At 47.6% G+C, this 23436-nt stretch overlaps 2 protein-coding genes across 4 annotated transcripts in view; one reads left to right on the top strand and one right to left on the bottom strand.

Annotated features, from left to right (window-relative positions):
• TPGS2 (tubulin polyglutamylase complex subunit 2) overlaps positions 1 to 6334 on the top strand; it is a 23827-nt gene extending 17493 nt beyond the window's left edge. For all 3 annotated transcript variants that reach the window (XM_065662225.1, XM_065662226.1, XM_065662227.1), the window contains exons 6-7: positions 977 to 1137; positions 3130 to 6334. In XM_065662225.1, the coding sequence (XP_065518297.1) occupies positions 977 to 1137; positions 3130 to 3357 (389 nt within the window). In that variant the 3' untranslated portion in view covers positions 3358 to 6334. The remainder of the gene's footprint in view (positions 1 to 976; positions 1138 to 3129) is intronic.
• LOC136005086 (aquaporin-7-like) lies at positions 6169 to 23436 on the bottom strand. The gene is made up of 7 exons (XM_065662228.1): positions 23303 to 23436; positions 19121 to 19247; positions 15441 to 15567; positions 11978 to 12115; positions 11145 to 11263; positions 9250 to 9467; positions 6169 to 8387 (listed from the first exon to the last, which is right to left on the bottom strand). Exons 2-7 carry the CDS (start codon positions 19208 to 19210, stop codon positions 8228 to 8230), a joined length of 852 nt encoding a protein of 283 aa, XP_065518300.1. The 5' UTR covers positions 19211 to 19247; positions 23303 to 23436; the 3' UTR covers positions 6169 to 8227.

Genomic DNA, 23436 nt, shown 5'->3' with positions numbered 1-23436 from the left:
GGTTGAACAGCAGGGTGAAAGATGTGAGCTGGGCTGTTTCTTCTGACAGATACAGAGAAAACCATTAGCAACAATTAGTGAAACACCTGAGTCACTGGTAAAGCAGTTCTCATCGAACACAATGCACAGGTCACTAGGTGTACGTGCATACATGTATGTTTACTGTGTAGGGGTGTGCAATTGTTGTATACCTGTCTTTAACCAAACTCTGTGGTTGTTATCTTGTGTGTTCATTGGGTGTGACTGCAGCTCCCAAGGCAGAAACTTACCTGACCTCTTGCCTTGCAGCATTAGTGATTTCAGCACATGCAGTGGGTAACCTGGGCAAGGGAAGGGAGTGTTGTTTCCCAGTGTTGCTGTCAATGCAGGGGGCAGTGTGTTTAATTAGCAGTGTTCAGCATCTCAATTTCACAAGTAAAATCACGTCTTTTTATGTTACAAAGGATGTAGCCACCAAAGAAATACTTGATCACTGTGGAAAGATTTTGCAAAATGTGTTTTTGTTGGCAGCACACTGTCCTAAGACTTCCAGACTCTGAACTCTATTTAGTAATCCAGATGACTGACAATTGAGTTAGTTGTTTTTACTTTGTGGAGTAGATAAATGTTTGCCATAATTGTACTTTGAACTTAACACTAGAAAGTTGCGGATGTCCAAGCATGTTCCATGCAGCGTACCAATCCCAGGTTGGGAAGAAACAGCGCTGCATCCATTGTATGATGGGGAAAGTCAGTGTAATGGCTATTGCACAAGAATTTTTGGTAAAGCTGGGAGCAGAACTACATCTTTTTCAGTCCCCATGCTCTAACCATTAAACCACATTCTTCTAGATAATCGTCTGTGTTAGTCAGGGATGCTGCATTTTAGAAGCTGCAGCCTTTCTGATAAGTATGTTGTGTCCCCCACCTGACAATGACCAGCAGTTGATCTTACCACTGCGAAACAATAGTGTAATTTGTGTTTGTGTTGTTCTAGTTGTCTCCCCAGACACAGAGATATGGTTCCTGGATAGAGCTCTGTATTGGCACTTCCTCACCAAAACCTTCACAGCTTACTACCGCCTGCTCATTACCCACCTGGGTCTTCCACAGTGGCAGTACGCATTCACCAGCTATGGGGTCAGCCCCCAGGCCAAGGTAGGACACGAGGATCCAGCTCATCAATATTTTGCATAAGCATAGATGTAAAAACATCTTCCCACCTTTTGACAAGCAGTCTGTAGGCTTGAGTGGGCCTCCTTAATGAGCTCTGGAAGGGGCCATGAGTCTTTCATATCCTGTAGCTTGTTAGCAGTCATTCATTTATGTTAGTAAATTCAATAACATTTTGTGTTAACCCTGCTTTCTTCCCCTGAGTTGGACTCTACCTTTGACATTTCATAGCAGGTAGTGAAACTCCAATTATGTCTTTGCTTTCTTGACTGAGCAAGCCTTCACTTGCATGACTGCTGGCAAATGAGGAGATGCAAAGCCATTCATCCCCACAGCTACATAAGATCGTCTCTGGTCATAGCACTGAGCAAGAGCCTACTGCTGTCTGAGTGAAGAGGAAGGCCCAGGTACAAATTAGATAGGAGCCCAGAGAAGACTATGAGCTTGAGCCTTGCCAAGAATACCAATTCCTTTGCATCGTCCTCACTCATGAAGGGATGCCTTAATAAAAATGATGCCAAAAAAGGGGTAATTTAAATGCCAGCAGTCCTAGAAGTAATTTTTGGAGATCTTCAGGTACAGCCTTGTGACCATTCCAGTCCTTTATTATTATTAAAATGACTATTCTGCTCTGCCAGGACCCTGCTATTAGAAGCACCTGCCATTCCTCGGTGTCTGACTGGGCCCTCAGCCTGTCAGACCCTGATTCCACCTTGTGAGAGGTTGAGGAATGGAACTGATAATACTTCTGAACACAGCACATAAGCGAATACAATGTCTGTGCATGCTGGCAAGCCCAGGCAGGTCTTGGTGAGTGTCCTGCACTTCATCCAGACATGCCAGCTGTCTTACCAGCGTGACATTCCTTGGTCCTGCCTTGATCTCTGTGTGCATCAGAACTACTCACTAAAATCACTGCCAACTTTCCATCTATCAGTGGCTGTAGAATTTTGTTCTTTGTATTTCTAGTGTCTTCCCTGTTATACCATGCTCTGCTTTGTCGGTGAAGGCTGTGTACGTGGTCCTCTTAACATATGTCTGTGCTCTGCCTTTCTCCAACTTTCCTACTAGAATATTTTGTTATGTTCAGTATATTCACAAACCTTAGTGAAATCATTCATGTATTCCCTAATCATTTGCAGCCTCTGCTAGTTAAAATCCTCCTAGTGTGTTAACCATTATCATTTTTAAAGGTCTTCAAGGGTGGCATATTAAAGCTGTTTTCCATTAAGCAGTACACAAAGAGATTGCCATCTACATTTTCATATTGATCTTTTGTTCATCTTGTTCTACATTTTGCTCACAGTTTCAGTGGGATTTGTAATACCATAATGCCCACAGTTTCATTTCCTGACTTTGTAGACAGAAAACTGATAGAAAAAACATCAAAGATGAGGACTGCATTGTGGCGGTGTCTCAGAACCAAAAAGAAAAAAAAAGACTTTTGGTCACTTCTAGATGTGAAATCTAACTAAAGAGAAACAAACACAAAATTCTTTGTGTACAGAGTTTTAAAAACCTGCATTATTGCATGTGTGAAGAGAGGGAGGGAGACTGTATCTTGAGAGTTCAACTAGTTTGGTTCCAATTTATAAGCACTCTTAAATTCCAAGGATTTTAAATCTTTTCTGCTTGTCTGAATCTCAGTACGTGTGGTTTAGTTTCAACCCCTCCCTTTGCTTTTCCTCCTGTTGTTTAAATCAAGAGTTGCTCCTGATAGGAGTTACACTGCAGGAAAGGTAGTTTTAGGTTTGTGTCTGGTTCTCCTCTTCCATGTCTGGAATGTGGGGCAGTTCCAGGACTGTAGCTGGGCCTTGTGTATTCTTATCACAAGGCACTCTTTGGAGTCCTGTAAATTGCAAACTGATAAGTGGTGTATGATCAAAATCAAGTTTCAGGAGGGAGAGGGAACAGGATGTAAATGTCTAAGTGCAGTTTGATTTTAACCTCTTCCTTCCCCACCATCCTGCCTTTCAGCAATGGTTTAACATGTATAAACCCATAACCATCAACACGTCTCTCCTCTCTGAAGAAGCTGATTCCTTTGTGAACAAGTTGGACCCCAATAAAGTATTTAAAAGCAAGAACAAAACACCAGTGATCAAAAAGAAGCAGCCTTCCCAGCCATCAGGCTCCCAAAAGAGTCACACGAGCATGGCCTCCGCCAAGTCATCCTCGCTAGCTGGGAATTCTTCAAGGAAGTGAGAATGCCCCCCAGATCTGACCGTGAACAGTATTTTCAACAAGCTTTGATGTTCTCTGATGCAGAGTCAGTGGTTCAGATGGAGTTCCTTGTGCATTAACAGATGTGCCCGTGGAAAACACGTTGCAGCATTTGCATGAAATAAAGCCACAATGTACTTTGACATGGGAGGGATGTAGTTCCTTGAGACTGGGAGAAAAAAACTTGAGACACTGATTTAATTTCCTTCTGCTACTTGCAGCATGTACTTTCCAGAGAGCGTGAAGAGCCACTGATGTCACTGCTGTATTGGGAAGCTTTTGTTCTTGTACAACTACAGCAGTGAAATGAAAGCAGATGTAAGTCACCATTACTTTAATAGACCTATGCTGAAATACAGTGTATGAAGATATTTTCTGCCATCTCCTTTGAAAGAAACCTTGCATGCTATGGATTAGGCTGGAACCCACTGAACAAAGAAATATCTTCTCCTTCTGACAGAATCAAACTCTGCACTTCCCCATGCTTCTTCCAATTACTGCTCTCAGAGTCATGGTTCAAAGAGAACTTGGGCTTCCATGTCTCTGCACTGGCCTAGTTGCTTGTTCTACAGCCCAGACCACTTAGAATCATAGAATCAACTAGGTTGGAAAAGTCTTTTAAAGTCAAGTCCAACCATTACCTCAGGACTGCTAAGATCACCTCTAAACCATGTCACTGAGGGTCTCATCTACATGGTTTTTGAACACTTTCAGGGATGGTGACTTCACCACTGCCCTGTGCAGCCTGTTCCAATGTCTCATCACCCTCTCAGTGAAGAAATTGTTCCTAATATCCATTCTAAATCTTCCCTGGCACAACTTGAGGCTGTTTCGTCTTGTCCTATCATTTGTTACCTGGGAGAAGAGATTGATGTCTGCCTCGCTCTGTCCCCCTGTCAGGTAGTTGTAGAGAGAAGTAAGGTCCCCCTGAGCCTTTTCTTCTCCAGTCTAAACCCCCAGGTCCCTCAGCTGTTCCCCATCACACTTGTGCTCCAGACCCTTCACCAGCTCCGTTGCCCTTCTCTGGCCCCGCTCCAGCACCTCAATGTCTCTCCTGTAGCGAGGGGCCCAGAATTGAACACAGGATTCGAGGTGCATCCTCATCGGTGCCCAGTACAGGGGGATGCTCACTGCCCTGGCCCTGCTGCCACACTACTGCCAGTACACACCAGGATGCTGTTGGCCTTCTTGGCTGTCTGAGCACAAGCTGCTCATGTTCAGCTCTATCAATCAGTAGCCCCAGTTTCTTTTCCACTGAGCAGCTTTCCAGCCACTCTGCCGCAGGCCTGGAGCATTGCATGGGGTTGTTGTGGCCCAAGTGCATGGGCCAGCACTTTGCCTCATACCACTGACCACAGCCCATGGATCCAGCCTGTCCAGATCCCTGTGCAGAACATCCTATCCTCCAGCAGATCAACACTCTCACCCAAGTTGGTGTCATCTGCAAATTTACTGAGGGTGCATCAATACCCTCGTCCAGATCACCAATGAAGATATTAAATAACACTGGCCCTAACACCAAGCCCTGAGGGACACCACTAGTGAGCAGTCACCAACTAGATGTGACACCATTTACCACCATTCTTTTGGGCTCAGCCATCCAGCCAGTTTCCAACCCAGCAAAGAATTAACCTATCCAGGCCACAAGCAGCCAGTTTCTCCAGGAGAATGCTGTGGGGGACAGTGTTGAATGCTTTACTGAATCCAAATTGACAATGTCCACAGCCTTTCCCTCATCAACCAGGCTGGTCACCTTATTGTGGAAGGAGATCAGGTTGGTCAAGCGGGATCTGCCCTTCATTAGCCCATGCTGGCTGGGCCAATTGCTCCGTTTTGCTGCATATGCTTTATGATCTCACTTAGGATCGTCTGCTCTGTGACCTTCCCCAGTACTGAGCTCAGGCTAACATACCTGGAATTTCCAGGGTCTTCCTTCCTGCTCTTTTTGTAGAGAGGTGTCACATTGGTCAACCTCCAGTCCTCTGAGACCTGCCAAGAGGACTGCTAGAGACCAGACTGCTAGACTAGACCAGGACTGCTGATATGTGATGGAGAGTGGCTTGGCAAACTCCTCTGCCAGTTCCTTCATCATCCTTGGGTGTCACCCGTCTGGCACCATAGATGTGTACAGTGGAACAGGAGGTCGCTAACCATTTCTTCCCTGAATTATGGGGACTTCAATCAGCTCCTCATCTCTGACATCCAACTCAGGGATCTGAGTACCCTGAGGGTGGCTGGTGTGACTACTAAAGACTGAGGTAAAGGCAGCATTTCCTTTTTGGAAATGCTTTTCCTTTTTTGGCCTTTGTGCCGTATCTTTTCAGATAGTCAAGTCTGTGTGATGTCCTTCCCAATATACCCAAAGGTAGCCAGAAGCTGCAAGGTCCCTCACTGCCTCTGATTTCTCCTCCTGTAGGAATTGCTGAAACACTGGGTCAATGATGTTGAGAGTCCCATAAGCCAGGAGGACACCTTGGTTTGTCATGCATTCATTTGCAAAGTTGACCATTCAAACAGCCTTTGTCACTTTTCAACTAGGCAGGATCTGACCTGGGCACACTGAGATCCTACAGCCTTAGAAGCCCCTGATGCTTTTTTAATAGTCTAAGTTGTCAGGTTAGAACCACACTTTAACCCATCCAGTGCTGGTTTTTATTTACAGCTGAAGGTTTCCATTACTTTTCTGTGCTATTCTATCTATCTTCTTAGGTGTGCTGGAAACACATGGTAGCCACCCACACATTTTGTGCCTAAGCGGGGAAATCAAAGTCACCATCTTCAAGTAAGCATCAGTTATTTAAACAGTATCACCTTTTATTTGTGAAACAGTCACATAATTACATAACACAAACCTACCTCACAGGGACGTTGTGATGCTTTCACAAGTATTTGTATGGCCTTCAGAAAGAGGAAGCCTGTAAATCCTTAGTAGTATTTTAATAAAGAATTTAATATTTTCCTCCAGAGTGACTGGGTATTTAAAGTTGCTTTGGGGAGCACATGTACAAGCATGTATGGTAAAAGCAGGGCACAGTCTGGATTGGTTTGTTGGGGTTTTTTCTAATGCAGTGGACAATCTCACTGGGAAGGGATGGATTACAGTGTCTTTTAGCTAATCCCATTGTGAGCTACTCTGAAGTCCCCAGTTTAGTTCACATAGACCAAAAGACTCAGCCGTTCGACAGCTGTTCAGCACACCTGTGTCCTGCACTCAGTGTTCAAAGTCTCTGCAGCTGTCAGCCCCAGCTCTGGCATGCTTTGCTTGGTTTCCAGCGCTGTCCAAGTGCAGTTTCTGCGTCACCTTGCTGAGGGCTGCCCTCTGCCACCCCCCAGTTGAGAGGAAATCTTCTAATGCTCCTCAGCCCTCTGAAGCTGACATGCATCTTGTGCCAGGTAAAGATCTGTTGTGGCTGCTCTACTAACATAAGATCAGCTCAAAAAGGAAGCAGAGGTGTCAGTACCTACCACCCCATCCCATGCCACGTTAGTGGTCCTTTTAGTAGAATTATGCAATACCAGGTTGGAAAGGACCTCAAGGATCATCTGGTCCAACCTATTATAGTCTATCTTATTATAGACCTATTATAGTCTATCTTATTATAGACCTATCTGGTCCTACTATATTAGTAGTGAGATGTGAATGATCATTAAAGCCAGTAAATGCCATTTTCTGGAATTCTGTGCAGTAGTGATGTTCTGTCACTTCCTACTTACGGAGATCCCCATATTGTGTGTTCATGGCACCCCAGGACTCTAGTCATGTCCTTGACATACATACAGTACTTGCTTAAGCACTGCCTAGGAAAGTTAAAGACTCTTGTTACCCCACTGGTGACAGTAAGCTTCTGATACTATTTTACTTTTATTCTGATGCCTCAGTCGTGGAAGGGTCTTGCAGGTCCACTTCCTTATTCAGATGGAGGTGGCAGAATTCCTTCAGGAACAGGGCAACCTCTTCCCATGTTTCTTATGCATTCAGAATGGGGAAAAGGGCTTCAATTTTGTTTTATGTTTAATTGAGCATTTGAGTCTCAATCCTTTTGTGGTGGTAGTTAAAGTCCATCCTATTGGTAGCACACTCAGTTCCATGACACCAACATGTTCCAGTAGAGCGGTGCCAGAAATCAGGAAACTTTGTGGTTTAGTTTACTGATTGTTTGGTGCTTCCTGAATGTTCAGATCAAAAAGGAAAAATCAAAAACAAGCACAAAAAAAAAAAAAAAATTAGGTTCAGGTTTGTATTTCAGACTATCATTGCTCTTTGTGCTCTGCCAAGGCAGGTGTTTGTTAGGGTTTATCAAATGGAAGCAAGCTTCAGCCCCTGATCCATCAGTGTTTAGCTCTTACCAAAGAATATTCCAGCTGAAAATTTCTTTAATTAAGCTGTTTCTGTTGCTTTTATATAATGTATTTTGAACTAGTGGAAAGTGTCCCTGGCCATGTCCGGGGGTTGGAACTAGATGATCTTTAAGGTCCATTTCCAAACCAAACCATTCTATGATTCTATGAATGCATAGGTATCTGGAGTCCTGCAGCTCTGCTTTGCTTTTCTCCAGAATGTGATGATTTTATCTTTGGTAGATGTTTACACAGGGAGACTGAATAATTTCTTCAGGTCACAAACAGGTCTAGCCCTACCCAGGTCTGCCCAGTGCGTTAGAGACGCAGTGTGTCTGCTCAGGCAGAGTTTATTGAAGACCAGTCTCACATTTCTCCACCAGCAGGGTAAAGAACTGGTGTGCTCTGGCACCATTATTGCATATGCCCTTACCCACTTGTTTACCCTTTGACTGTCAGTCCATACATCCACATAGGCTTTGATGTCAAGTCCTTTCCTTGGAGCATGTGGCCATCACAATGTAGAAACCTCCACCGCTGTCTGTCCTTTCTCATTCCCACATGCCATGACAGGTGGGTTGTGAAAATCAATGAAGATTTTGTGAATGAAAACACCAGTCAAGCTTCCCAGAATTGGTGCTGTGATTGGGACCCACCACCAGTGGTGTCCAGCCCTAAAATGAAACAGAGGAGAGGCAGCCGGTGAGCCAGATTGGAACCACTGCCCTGCCACTGAATGGCTGCAAAGGCAGGAGGGAGCTGTGTGAGAAGAGGTGTCTAGTCCCACTTCACATACTGGGCCCTACAGCTGTCTTAGACACATTCCCTACCCACCAGCATAACTGCTGGAGGGAGGATTATTTTCCCCATTGACCTTGGAAGGTGTTGCTGCACTGTCTGCAGATTTCTTGCTGTCCTACAGAAATGGTCTGTGTGATCCTGATGAGCATGACTATCAGAGACACACATACCTCTTTTCCCTCCCCATTTCCAGTAACATAGGCACCTCCTTTACCAAACTCTCACATTTATTTTCTGGAAATTTAATTAAACTAATGGGGAAGAGGCTCTGCTAATGCCCTCAACCATGGGAAAAGCCATAGTGTGGCACCATTGCTAAGCAGGGGAAGGCAGGGTTTCATCTCCAGATTCAGACATCTAAATTTAAGAGAGCTATTCAGTAATCCATCTATAAGTACCTGCTTTCATGTGAGCTGAATCAGTCTCTGGCTTTCCATTCACTGTGATATAACCACCTAGACCTCCAGCTAAGAGGTGGCCAGTTTGCTGCCCAAATTGAGGTGTCCAAAGTTCAAGATGAATCCCATGATGGAGAATTAGTGTGCCACAATTTTTGTGCATATAATGCACCAGCCTCCTCTATGCACAACTTTTGCTGTCTGAGAATGTAGGATGCAGTCTGCACTGATACCGTTATCACTTGACCCAGAGAAAAAGTCTTTGTGGCCATTCTATCTTAGGCTTATCTGCCCTCATTGCGAGCTGAGCAGTGTAAAAGCAAAGAGGGTCACTCACGTGAAGACATCGGTTCCCCAGCCAGCAATTGCTGTGAAGATCCTGGGGGGCAGGTCTCGGGAGGGGTTTATGGCATAGCCTGTGTTCATCCCCATCCCCATGCCAATGCCCAGGACAAGGATACCCGTGAGCAGGGCCTCCATGCCTCTCAGGGCCCTGTTGTTTTTCTCGTCGTGGATGATCAGAATGCCCAGGTGCAGCATCACTGTTGCTAGAAACTGCAGGAGCACAAAAGGAACAACAGGTCAGGAGGGAGAATGGGGAATGCAGAAGGACCATCCTCAGCAGAGAGGGAGAGGCTTCACAGATTGGAAGAGCAAGTAACATTCATGCTCTGATCAAGGCAGGGAGGACCTTGTTCTTATTTCTGCCTCACAAGTGGATGGAAGAAAATTCGTGACTCATTTCCCAGCAGCAATACCTCCACCTCATCCCCAAAAATTCAGTCCTAGGACTGATACAAACTTCTCAGCATTGTCCTCTCCCTCCACCTTTCAAGTTAGGGACATACGTTCTTTTAAGTACATTTCATCTGACAGAGGCAGACACGTAACAGACTGCTAAGAAGACAAATCTGTTCCTCCCTAGAGGGAGTGATGTTTTATATAGCCTGTTGCATCAGGCTTTTCAGGACTAAAAGCAGATACTAGATTCTCCTCTGGGACACTGAATCTCCCTTTTGTGACAGTACATAGCTAGAAGTTGTAGATCTGTAATGCCCAAGATGTCAGGAACTGTTGTTTGAATACAGGTGATTCCTGTCCTTTTCTGGTTCAGAACATGCAGCTGGAGAGCCTGGGACTGCTTGCAGAGTTGCCAGCAAAAGCAGAAACTCTGCAGCTCTTAGCAATACACTGTCACTGTCATTTGCTTTCTTGTGTAGCAAGGATACTGCATGCTCTATGGGAGGCTGAGTCATCAGGTCCGCACCTGTAGGCTGCCATCCTCTGCCGTCCACTGCCAGCTCTCACTGCTGTCCTCATCATACCCAGGCAAGAATTTTGTCAGAGACAAGCACAGGCTTCCTCAGATTTTAATTGGGAGTGAATTTTCCTTCTCCAGTGCTCCATGTCCACCAAAGCATTCCCTTCCTATTTCTGGGCATGTGGACATTGTGTTGTGTGCTGGGAATCAACTGTACGTGGTCTGACTTGGACTGTTCAAACCCCAGAGGTTCAGTCCAGACAGCCTGTGGTCTGAAGGGGCCTATAAGGATGCTGGGGAGGGACTCTTCATCAGCGACTATAGTGATAGGACAAGGGGTAATGGATTTAAACTAAAACAGGAGAAGTTCAGGTTAACTATAAGGAGGAAGTTCTTTACTGTACAGGTGGCGAGGCACTGGAATGGGCTGCCCAAAGAAGTGGTAAATGCTCCATCCCTGGCAGTGTTCAAGGCCGGGCTGGGCAGAGCCTTGGGCAACATGGTCTAGCATGAGACATCCCTGCCCATTGCAGGGGGTTGGAACTGGATGATCTTAAGTTCCTGTGCAACCCTAGCCATTCTGTGATTCTATGTGAAGGCAGCCCTGGGTGCTCTGTACTGGTGAGGGCAGCAGGCAGAGCTGCCCAGGAGAACAGAGCATGTGTAGGATCCAGAAAGCGGAAGAACGGTTCAGCACAGAGCCCAAAGGAGGTGCTTCCTGATACAGCTCAGCTTCCCATTGCCTGGGCTGCATGCAGGGAAGGTGTTTGGAGGGCACTGGGACCAAGCCTGCAGGCGTTACCTTTTAGGCTTGCTCAGCCACCAAGGTGCCATTCATCCTTCTTGTCAGGCACCTGCTCTGAATGGTGGGCTCCTTGGAGTAGAGGTTGTGATTGTGTCTGCACACCGTCTCTGGCACTCACACTGTTACCATCCGCCTTGCCCAGCACATCCCAGCAGTCCCCACTGACCTCTGTGAAGAAGCTCCCAGGCAAGGACATGTAGGGAGCAGGGTAAGTGGAGAAGATGGATGCTGTGGCAGTTGGTCCTGTCACTGTGAAGTTCCCCTTGGAATAGTCGTACAGAGCATCTAAGGAGAAATGGAAATCAGAGGAGTTAGCAGAATTCATCATGGCACATACGTGAGTCCACGCACTGCAGCCAGCGTGGACACCAAGAGGAATAGAGGCAATGCGAGATAGCGGTGGAGGTGACACACCCCAAGCAGGGCATGATCTCACTGATATCTGTCACCTGCAGACTTTGGTCTGCAATTGCTTCCTTAAACCTACCGGCTCCATGCCCCTCCTCTGGGAGCCTGAGGTAGGCTGGATGCTCTAGATGTACTGGATGCCTCCATCCCCTGCCCCTCAGAGAATGAGACATGCTGGAGCCGGTGGGTGGTGTGTCCCTCACAACTCAAAACCACAGATGTCCGCTGTACTGTTATACAGGGACCAGGAGAGTCCCCCAGAGCTCCATCTGTTCCTAATACATGGTAGTTCCATTTAACTTCAGCCCTTGCAGACTCTTGGAAACAAAATGCTGACAAAATGCAGCTCCTGGCCTTGAGCTGAGGACAGGGTTTGGTACTGGGAATACTGTGAGCAAAAAGGAGCTGTGTTCTCCAAGAACTTCTCATCCTTCCCACAGATATCTTGGCCCTGCTCTGGCCTGGAGCTATGAAGGTCTGTCCCACATGCCAGGAGCTCACCCTTCTCACTCAGACATCATGCTGGGTACTGCAAAAGGAAGACTGAAATGATGCCCACAGCAAAGCCTGAGATAAAACACACAACCGTACCATAGTAGATGCCAAAGACAGTGGCTGCTGCTGTAAAGGAGCCCAGGAACTGGCCGATCACATAAACTGGGAGCTTCATCCAAGGCAGGTTTCCTAGAATGCAGTGTGTGATGGTGATAGCAGCATTCAGATGAGCTCCTGCAAAGTCACAGCAAAAGAAACTGGCCTCAGCCTTGATGCAGCTGTTTTGGAGCATGTCCCACACCCTACAGCAACCACTCAGATGTTGATCCAGGACACCAAGGCTCTGTCAGGGCAGGGTCCCTCAAAACTGACCTGTTTTCCCTGGGCAACTGAACGATGCAGGACGGAGAGCTATTGGCTTTAGCCGGGTAATTATAGACCGGTCAGCCTTACCTCCATCCCTGGAAAGGTGATGGAACAACTTATTCTTGACTCCATCACTAGGCATATCAAGGATGAGGGGGTCATTAAGAACAGCCAACATGGTTTTATGAGGGGGAAGTCATGTATGACCAACCTTATAGCCTTCTATGAGGAAGTGACTAGGTGGAGGGATGATGGTAGAGCGGTAGATGTAGTTTTTCTTGATTTCAGTAAGGCATTTGATACTGTCTCCCACAGCATCCTCATAGATAAGCTAAGGAAGTGTGGGCTTGACGATCAAGTAGTGAGGTGGATCGAGAACTGGTTGAAAGGAAGAAGGCAGAGAGTTGTGGTCAATGGCGCAGAATCTAGCTGGAGGTCTGTGACTAGTGGAGTTCCTCAGGGGTCGGTGCTGGGACCGGTGCTGTTTAATATTTTCATCAATGACCTGGATGAGGGAACTGAGTGCACCCTCAGCAAGTTTGCTGATGACACAAAACTGGGAGGAGTGGCTGACACACCAGAGGACTGTGCTGCCATTCAGCGAGACCTGGACAGGCTGGAGAGTTGGGCGGGGAGAAACTTGATGAAATTTAACAAGGGCAAGTGTAGAGTCTTGCATCTGGGGAAGAACAACCCCATGTACCAGTACAGGTTGGGGGTTGACCTGCTGGAAAGTAGTGAAGGGGAAAGGGACCTGGGGGTCCTGGTGGATAGGAGGATGACCATGAGCCAGCAATGTGCTCTTGTGGCCAAGAAGGCAAATGGCATCTTAGGGTGCATTAGAAAGGGAGTGGTTAGTAGGTCAAGAGAGGTTCTCCTCCCCCTCTACTCAGCCTTGGTGAGGCCGCATCTGGAATATTGTGTCCAGTTCTGGGCCCCTCAATTCAAGAAGGACAGGGAATTGCTTGAAGGAGTCCAGCGCAGAGCCACAAAGATGATTAAGGGAGTGGAACATCTCCCTTATGAGGAGAGGCTGAGGGAGCTGGGTCTCTTTAGCTTGGAGAAGAGGAGACTGAGGGGTGACCTCATCAATGTTTACAAATATGTAAAGGGTAGGTGTCAGGATGATGGAGCGAGGCTTTTTTCAGTGATATCCAGTGATAGGACAAGGGGCAATGGGTGTAAACTGGAGCATAGGAAGTTCCACGTTAACATCAGGAAGAACTTCTTTACTGTAAGAGTGACAGAGCACTGGAACAGGTTGCCCAGGGGGGTTGTGGAGTCTCCTACACTGGAGATATTCAAGGCCCGCCTGGACAAGTTCCTGTGTGATGTACTGTAGGTTACCCTGCTCTTGCAGGGGGGTTGGACTAGATGATCTTTTTAGGTCCCTTCCAACCCTTGGGATTCTGTGATTCTGTGATTCTGTGATTCTAAAAGTTCTGTAGACCACAGGCTGCTTTCAGAGAGTGGCTCATCTCACCTCAGTCACCTCTCTATATAGGTTTCACCCTATTCAGCTTAAGGGGAGCCCAGAACTTAGACTCATCACCCATCTTTTAAATGGCTGCAGGTAGGTAAGGTAAATCTTATCCCAAACAATTGCAAGAGAGGGCCTTATCCTGGCAAAGGTGAGCACCCCAGCTGATGGGAGCTGCAGGCACTCAGGTTAGCTGTTAGATGTCACTGCATTGAGAAGAGGGTTACAAGGATGGTCAGTCCTGCCGAGACCACGGTTGCTCCCACTGATGTGAAGCAGACCCTGTCCTTCCCTTGCAGAGTTTGTAATCTTCGACTGTATTTCTTTACATCCGAGGGCACTTTCTATGGAGGAGGCTAGTATCCAATGGTGCCCTCAGTGCAAGCTACATTTGTTCTCTGGGGCTCATTTCCCCACGAGTCCAAAGAAAATACTTGCTTTTCCTACCTGGTAGGTGTAAACTCTGTGGGTCAGTAGCCTTAGTGGCCACCTCCAACTCCAGACTCAGAAAGGGGTAACATCCAGACACACAGCACCTCATCAAAGTGCAGGACAGTGAAGTAAAGTGCATGTACTGCCACTACTGACATGGGGGGGGTCCCTTTTTCTTTGATCCTTTGCCAGCATGACCAGCTATTTCAGAGATCGCAAGAAGCATCGTGTGACATAAATGATGCCATATTACAATGACAGGAAGCCCTGAAGCTGGCTTTGGAACCAGACTTACTGGCTGATTTGAGACCCTTTCTTCCACCTTCAATCCATCCATCTCAAATGTCAGCTGGAACTGTAGGGACCTGCTTTCCTCAGCCCACTTTACCCAGGATGTCCCCACCTGCTCCAAAAGGACAGGGCGACCACGATCTGACTGCTTGCATGGACAAATTTTCCCTTCCAAGCCCCAGCCTTGGACATCTGTCTGCTCCAACAGTTCAAGAGCAAGGACTTGCTGTAATTTTCTGGCCTCTAGAGCCTTTAATCTCTTCTCTTGGTGCAAATAAATGCAGAAATTCCACAAGGCAAAGGTAATGCTCTTGTCATGTGAGAGATACCACCCCATGGCCCCGAAACACCACCTCCTGGGCTTTCGCAGGGCGTGTGCCCATGGATGTGGATGATAAGGAGAAAATTTGCATGCCATTCCTTGTTGCAACATCAGCAGTAAGCTCCCCTTTGCAATAAATTATTTACTTCCCCATGGGTCACATCGCCAGCGTGCTTTCAGACCTCCTTGTCTCCTTGGGCTGTGATGCTGTATCCCATGTGACTAACAGCGGCACTGCTGAAACCAGGCTCTGCTGACTACAGTGGGAGGGAATGGCTGAACATCCACCGCTATCCCTGTCCTGCTTGCCCTGGTCTCAGCTCAGGACACGGGTTTGGGGTCAGCATTCTTTAGGTATGCTGTGCCTGCCTTGTTCCCTGCTTCTAACCTTGCTGCACCATTGGGACACCTTGGCTTGAGCTTGGACCTGTCTCACCCCTGCGGACTTGGCTGTAGTCACTGGGTCATGAGGCTGACCCTGGTTATGGTCACCAGACTTGCTCTGCTCTTCTTGCTTGGGGACCCTAGGACTGCCCTTCCGTCAAGTGAGGGCACTATGTCACCTTGCCGTGCCATCACCCACCCCTCCACATCCCACTCCTTCTGCCCCTGGTGCATGTGGCCTTTATGGAACACAGAGATGTCCCAAGCTGAAATGTCCTGCTCACCAGAGATTCCTCCAGCTGCATGGATGCCCAAGGTAACACCAATGCCAAATGCCAAATTGATGTTCAGATACTGCCCAAAGTTTTGTCTCCCTAATACCACTTGTGCCACAGCAGACAAGCCAAAGACCTAGAGCATGGAAAAAAAAAAGAGAGAAAGGAGTGTTAAAAGTACCTTCGTTGCTGTGGTGGGCTGAGCTTCTTTGCTACTTTTTCTGCAATTTTAATAAACTCAAGACAGGAAGAATAAGGTGCCCATTGTCAGGAGCCTCCCCTGCACAGACTGAAGCAGAGATTCCTCACTGGTACCCATCACACTGAAACAGGCACTCTGGTCAGGCACTGAAACAGACACATCATTGGCTATAGGGAGATAAACCCCAGATCCACACATCGAGACCCGGGGCTCAAGAGGGGTCACTCTCACAGCCACGGTGTTGCGTCTGTGCCTGAAACCAGGGACATGAGCCAGGGGAGCATCACCATTGACCATCAGGAGGCAGTGCCCATGATGAGTGGAAGGACAGTGGGCAAATTCTTTTTGTCTTTCTTTCCCTGGTGTGCAATTTGTTCACGAAGAACATGGTTTGGGCAGCACACAGCTATTTGCCAAACCCAACTCTAATTTTGTAACTTACCCCAGCAAAAGAAAACAAGGAAGGAAATTCCGTTTTGACTTTTCCTTTCAACGCATACACATTCGGTTTGAAAACAGCCAAAGTTGCAATATTTTTTTAGTGACTAAAGGGGAACCGGGAAAAAAATTATGAAGCAAAGTAAACACTTTCCAGCAGGAAAAGGCATACTCAAGAAATTGCTCTGGCCTGAAGTTAAGTTCTATTTCACTTTTTAAGTGTCGTCAGAGGGTGGAAAAATCAATTCTTTGCACAGCTCTTACACTGAAATCTGGAGAAGGACAAAGCTTCTCTTGAGGTCTCTGCCTCACAAACCACTTGGCAATTGGAGAGTGTATCCTGCTTCTTGGACTGCACTGCTGTTTATCCAGGGTGGCGTGTCCCTCCGAGACAAAAATGTCAACATGTGCTCCAGCATCTAAACTTGTGCTCTGTCCTTTCTGACTGTGATCTTTTTTGTCTACTCTGCCTGGAGATTTCGTCTCATACACCCACTCTCCCTCTTCCCTTTCAGACATCACCCCTGTTCCCCAGAGATGCTATCCTTAATTCTCTCATATACATAGAGCACACTCTCTGTGTGAGCCCCTCTCAGTCTGCCTCAGCAAAAACCACCAAAAGCCCAAAAAAGCACCGTTTGGGATCTGCAAAAGCCTTGCAAAAACTCTGCCTACTCATCTCTGACTTTCCAAAACCACATCCAAGAGAAGCCAAATGCATAATGCGTTTGTAGGTTTTGTAGGACAGTGTGGAGGTGCAGAAAGAGGGTCGTAGGGCAGGAGACATGGCTGAACACCGATATCCCAAAATACATGTATTTCAGCACAGATCCAAGCCTCTGGTCTCTTATTCTGTTCTCACAGTTCTTAAACACCCTGTTTATTTCCCTACCTACCTACTTCTTCTGATGTTTACTGCTGCTGCCTGGTTCCTTCCTTTATGAACACTGTCTGCCCATCAAAGTAAGAAGCCTGGGCTGGGCACTGTTCTCCAAATAACACACATCCGGGCATCATGGAGATGCATCCAGCACATTCCTGGCTGCACTGAGGGCCCTGGGGCTGCTGGATGCTACATCTGAATGCTGGATGCTATTTGTTGCCAGCCCATGATAGGGGTCCATGTGTAGTGTCCCTCCTCCTACCTTATTCCCGTGCAGGGATCAGTGAAAGAAGAGTCAATGTGAGCTGCAGGCTACAAAATCTGCCTTTGACTGTCAGAGTACAGGGGAAAGACTCCTCCTCATGCTTCTTTGTCGAGACAGCTCAAGCAGGACACCTCTGAACTAGTTCCTTATCACCTGGGAACTTCCACCACCAAAAACCAGAGGGGGTGGAAAGGAAAATGGTTTGCTTAGCTCCTCCTGAGGAGCCACAGACATCTGTGCTCCGACTTCCAATGTGTGCAAAGCTACCTGTGTAGTAGGGCTGAACTTCAAGGAGCTGGATGTGTAATAACATGATAAAATGCAAGCATCCTTTGCATGTGCAGTCGTTGCCCGTGAAAACAAGCACCTTTGTCTGTCAGCAGTGTCAGACGGTCCCCATGCTCACAGAAACCTTATCTTCCACCTGTGCAAATCTCCAAGTACAAGTTTTTGGGGCTATCCCCAGCCCTTCTTTGCCTGCCTCTGTCCAGTCCTAAGTGTCCCAGCCCAGGCTAAGCCCAGGTATAGTAAGTTGGCACAGACAGCTTCTGGAGCTTTCCAGAGGGAGGATGTCATTTGTATGTGTTGGTCCAACACACAAAGGCTCTGGCCCTGGTGAGCACTGCACCCCAGCCAGGGGTCAATTCTGACTGCAAAGCCTTCCTCACCCGCTCCCCAAACACCTCTGAAGCAGCCCAAGAGCTCATAACCATGTCTCTTTCTCTGCATGAAATAGATCCCTCAGGCAAGGGGTGAGTTTCTGTATGATATGGATAAACACTATCCACCTGCCAGCATAAGAATACCAAAAGTGAAATCCTAGCATGCTTTAGAGCTGGTAATTACAGCTGTAAAGCATGCTGTAATGGTAGGTTGTGGCTCCAGAGAGTATCACAGGTATTCATCACCTTGGCAACCCCAAGAGGAAGACAGATGAAGCTGCTCTCATTTCACAGAGTCTGCCGGTGGTAGAGGAGATGGGATCTGCTCCCCAGACCTGTGCAGGACCCCCCAACCACACCATTGCCTGTGGCACAGCGGGTAGAAAAGCCTCAATTCACTGCATGGGATCTCTCAGGCGGCTGGCACAAGCATTGTGTTGCCCCATCTGACCAGAGTCTGCTCTGTGGTCTCATTCCCAGACTTTGTCTCCTTTTATTCAAAGAACTGTTTCCAGAGAACTGAAACGATTGAGTGGCCAGTGAAGGGCAATGGGCCTGGTGCAGGGCCTGCAGCACAAGTGTGATGGGGAATGGCTGAGGGACCTGGGGAGTTTGGTCTGGAGAAGAGAAGGCGCAGGGGGGACCGAATCGCTCCCTACAGCAGCCTAAAAGGAGGATGGACTGGGGTGTGCTTGGTCTCTTCTCCCAGGTGACAAGTGATAGGATAAGAGGAAATGGCCTCAAACTGTGCCAGGGGAGGTTTGTATTTTATATTAGGGAAAATTGCTTCACTGAAAGGGTTGTCAAGCATTGGAACAGGCTGAGCAGGGCAGTGGTGGAATCACCATCCCATTTAAAAGATGTGCAAGATGTGGCCCTTGGGGATACGGTTTAGTGGTAGATTTGGTAGAGTTCATAGTTGGGCTCAATGATCTTAAAGGTCTTTTCCAATTTCCAAGCAATTCTATGATTCTATCCCCAGTTACTTCACACACTCCCAGTGACAACCTCCCACCCTCCACACTGCTTTTTTCCTCCATCAGGTTTAGGCAGATGTTTTCCTGGTGGGAAGCTGCACCCCACCAGAGCAGAAGGGTGAGCATTAGCAGCCAGATGCTGAGCAACCCTGAGGATGTGATAGGACACCGTTGACCTTACAGCTGCTAAACGCTTACCCTCTCACCCTCCCTGCACACGCACACACACACACATGCACATCTGGGCCCATCCCTTCCTTACCATGAGGATGTACATCCCCAGTGCTTCTGCCAGCATCTCCCTGATGGTGACACTTCGAATTGTGAGCGCCTTCTGAATCTTCTCCATCATTTTGCTCTCTGGCTCCAGCCTGCAGCCGCAGCAGCTCCTGTTGTGACAGTACACTTACTGCTCTGAGCCAAGTACCCTTTGAAACTTGGCACCCTCCCTTCACCCCCAGACACCTTCATTCATTTGGTTAACGATGAACAAGCCAATAAACAAGCAGATAGCTTCAAAGTCTTCCCACACACGAATGCCATCCTTCTAAAACTACATGGTGAGGATGCAGTACTTCTACTACTGGGCTTTGCAAACACTTGCCCCTGCCCAGGAGCAGCCTATCTCCAGGGCAGTGGAGCTGTAAATAGCCTTGGTGTGTTCCTAAAGCCTGTCTTTCTCTGTAGCCTTTCCCACAGATACTGAGTAGGAATTTTGGCCCTGCTCTGCATTGTAACCCACTGGCTGGTGGTTTGGTACCATTTTTTGTTGTAACAGGTGAGATTAGGACTATTTGCTTGTGCTTTGCAGGATATTTGGCAAGCCCAGCCTTTGGAAAGGATGCTCTCCCTAGAGCTGATGTGCACCACTATCTGCAGTTGGGAAGAGCACAATGCCTTGAGTGTTGCTCCAGGTTGAGTATTTACTCTTGCTGAACATACCTGTGTCCACTCACACTAGTGCAGAGCCTCCCTGCTGCCCACCCCGGTCTGTCCTTTCATCTGGGTCAAGGAAACACCCTTCTCGGCAATTGTCCCAGAGACCTTCAGTCACGTCTGTCTGCCAGAGCAGAGCCCTCACTGTCCTGATTAATCCTCCGTCTCCTGATTCCCTCTGCTTATCTCCCTGCTCACAATGTGCTCTTACCTCTCCACTGTGAAGAGGTTTTAATACCTTTGCTTAATCACTGAAAAGTTAAACCCACGAACACTCAAGACCCCCTTCTGTGAGCCTTGTCTGGTTCCTTGCTGGTTTTATTCACCTTCCTCTCAACGCACTGCACCTTCTCAGTGTGGCCCTGGAGAGGACACGATGCACAGCTCTGGAGGAGTTACAAGCAGCATCCCCAATGGGAGTGCAGTGCTCTGCTCCTGCTGCCCCTGGGGTTGTGTCCCTCTGCATTAACACATTGCAAATGTTCACGAGCTTTTCTTCCCCCCACAGGACACTGGGCAGACGTATGGAATAAACTGGGAAGCTGATTTTCCTCTCTGCCCCATACAGTCATACAATCACAGAATGGTTTGGGTTGGAAAGGACCTTAAGATCACATAGTTCCAACCCCCTCCTATGGGCACGGACACCTCACACTAAACCATGCCACCCAAGGCTCTGTCCAACCTGGCCTTGAACACCGCCAGGGACGGAGCATTCACAGCTTCCTTGGGCAACCCATTCCAGTGCCTCACCACCCTTACAGTAAAGAACTTCCTCCTTATATCCAATCTAAACTTCCCCTGTTTCTGTTTAAACCCATTACCCCTTGTCCTATTGCTGTAGTCCCTGATGAAGAGTCCATCTCCAGCATCCTTGTAGGCCCCCTTCAGATAGACGACTGTCTATTTTATGGCATGGAAGGGTTTTATGGACTGCGGTAAGCCCTCTTCCAGTGACAGATCAGCTACTGACCTTAGTGAACCCTAGGCTAAACATGCAGTAATTTACTCAGTCTGTCTCTCCCAGTAAGGTCCATTTAATCATGATGGGTGATAATCTCGCCCTCTAAAGGGTGTTCCTACAGCATATTTCTAGGTGGGAAGGCTTTTCTGTGCTGTGAGTCTGTGAGCATGCTGTGGCACAAAAAAAGTGGCCAATGAATCTTTCCAGGTCTTTCCTTTCTCTGCTGTACTAATGTTTATTGCTTGGTTATTAGAGAAACATGGTCCCTGGAGAACCAGACTGGGGTGGTGACAAGAGCCTCAAGTTCCTTCTGCACGTGGTAGTTTCCAGCTGACATGTAAAGCTCAGGTCCTGGTATCAGCTTGTATTGGAGATCTCACTGCCTTCCTCACATGGATGAGGTGTGAGTGGGTCCATATTCCCCACAGATGGACCTACAACTCTGTTTCTCACTCCTAGATCTGAGGGAGGCTTACAAGTGGATTCCTCCCTTGTAGGCACATAAGCTGCTGTGTCTCTAAAAGGTTCTGTCTCCTGCATTCAAACATTAACGATAGGCATCTCCATATTCTCATTTGGGTTGAAAGATGGAAACAGGTTCTTTCTGGGAGCACCAAGCTCCCGTGGACTTGCAGTTTTCCCAGTTTGCAATAGGAACCTTTGGTTTGGTGATGGTATTTGCAGCATAATTCCCAATATTACCACTAATTTCCCTAAAATTCCAGCATGCTTCTAGAATGGCATAAAATAGGTAAGTCTCTTGCCACTGCTTGTTCTTTTGCACAGAGCATTCCACAAGGTGGCACTGAGACACTGATTTCTCTCTTAAAAGTGTTCAGAAGAGCTCTTTTGTTGGCTGCTGAAAGTGTGAGTACACACACTAGTTTTAGGGTTCCTCTGGGCATTTTTAGACATCAAAGTGATCTTTGACATTCAACAACAACAGATATTTAACAACAACACCTTTGTTTCTATAGGTCCTGTAGGGCAGCACACCTCTGGCCTGACAGCACACACAACAGAAGTGTGTGAGCCTGCGCCTGTCACCCTCCTCTTTATAATTAGCAGAGAAAACTGCTCATTGTAAAGTGGAGCAGCTCCAAAGGGCAGTTCATCCCCACCTGAAATAAGTATCTGAGGCCAGACCTATGAGTCATGCTGGATGCTGGCATGTTCCCTCCAGTGTCTGCAATGGGGTTGGAGCTCCAGCATGCACACCCAAGTAGAGGTATCTACTGCTGGGCGGGCTGGACTGCCTGTCCTCCCTGCATCCAGAAGTGGTGATCCTGGAGTAAGGATCAAGATCCTGAGCACAACCAACCTTGTGAGCCAGCCAAGAGCTGAAACACACAGATCCGACAGTTGCTCAACATGACATGTTTGTACCTGCATGGTTTCACTTACCTGCAGGGCTGAGCAGGATCTCTGGGTCACCAAAAACAGTCCCATAATAGCATGGGCAGCCACACCACGCCTTCCCTTTCATGCCTCCATTCTAGGGATAAGTGCTTTTTATCCTAACTCCTCCTGCTGGAAACCTGTTACCAGAACTTGCTGCTCTCAAAATTAGAGACTTTCTTCTAATTTTCAGCAGAATTCTCAAAGCCAGTGTTAGCCAATCACAGTCATGAATTAGTATTTCCTACAGGTGCTATCCCATTAAGTTTTCCTATGGGGTTTGTTAGAAGAGCATTAGTTGCTCTTGCTTAGCTCGCACCACCTCCTGATGTTTACCTTGACTTGCTCACAGATTGAAACTTCACTCAACATTGACCCTGCAATTATTTTACCATGTTTTCCACTGCACATTAACCTGCTAAACCAAAGCCGTTTTCTTCCCTAAGGCAGGTGTGCCTTCAGCACCAGTAATAAGTGCCTCTGGTTGGAGAGGCATTTTGGCACAGTCAGGGCCCACTTACTGTGCTGGTGTTGATACCCATGGTAGTGAAGAGCTGGGGGAACAACCCTGGGAAGGATGAGTACCCAGAGACTTCAGGGCAGTCACGCTTCTGCGAGGAATAGCTTCTCTGACTCAACTGGCTGTGTACATGTTTCCCCTGTACCCACAACCTCATTTATCTCTTAATTGTGCTAATCAACAGCTGGAACATCACCACTCCATTAGCTTCAGCCCTGCTGGTGGATCATTAACTTTTTCCCAGAGGCTGAGAGGAGCGTGAGCAGACAGCACAGCAAAGGACCTCCTCACCATGGATGAGGACAGCTTGCTCCTCCATCAGGCCAAATGAATGTGGCACCAAGACATCTCCAGTCTGCTTCAGGAAACAAGGCCAGGTCAGAGAGACCAATACAGTGCTATGACCCTAGCTGTCCAAAACAAACTCCACTCGATGTACCCTAGAGCACCTTCACCTTGTGGTCTCGCATGTAACGCTCATGGTCTATCTCCTTCTTTCCTATGGGTGGCAGGCACTGAATGAGTCACAGACACCCCACCTGGCTTTGCTCCCCATACTGTTACCCTCCTCCCCATCCCCAGCACACCATCACCCCTTGCCCTGAAGCCGGCCCAAGGTGCATCACCTGTATGTGTTCTTTTCCAGTGAATTCAGGGTAGCTTTCTCAGGAAGCAGGAACTGGTGGGACCAGCGAAGGGATGTGTAAGCAGCAATGGCAGGATCCTACTCCCATTTGCAGCCCTCTGCTTTCCTCACCTG

This window comes from Lathamus discolor, chromosome Z, assembly GCF_037157495.1.
Source record: "Lathamus discolor isolate bLatDis1 chromosome Z, bLatDis1.hap1, whole genome shotgun sequence".
Lineage (NCBI taxonomy): Eukaryota > Metazoa > Chordata > Aves > Psittaciformes > Psittacidae > Lathamus > Lathamus discolor.
The sequence above is the reverse complement of the archived record's forward strand: the minus strand, read 5'-3'. Positions and strand labels throughout refer to the sequence as shown.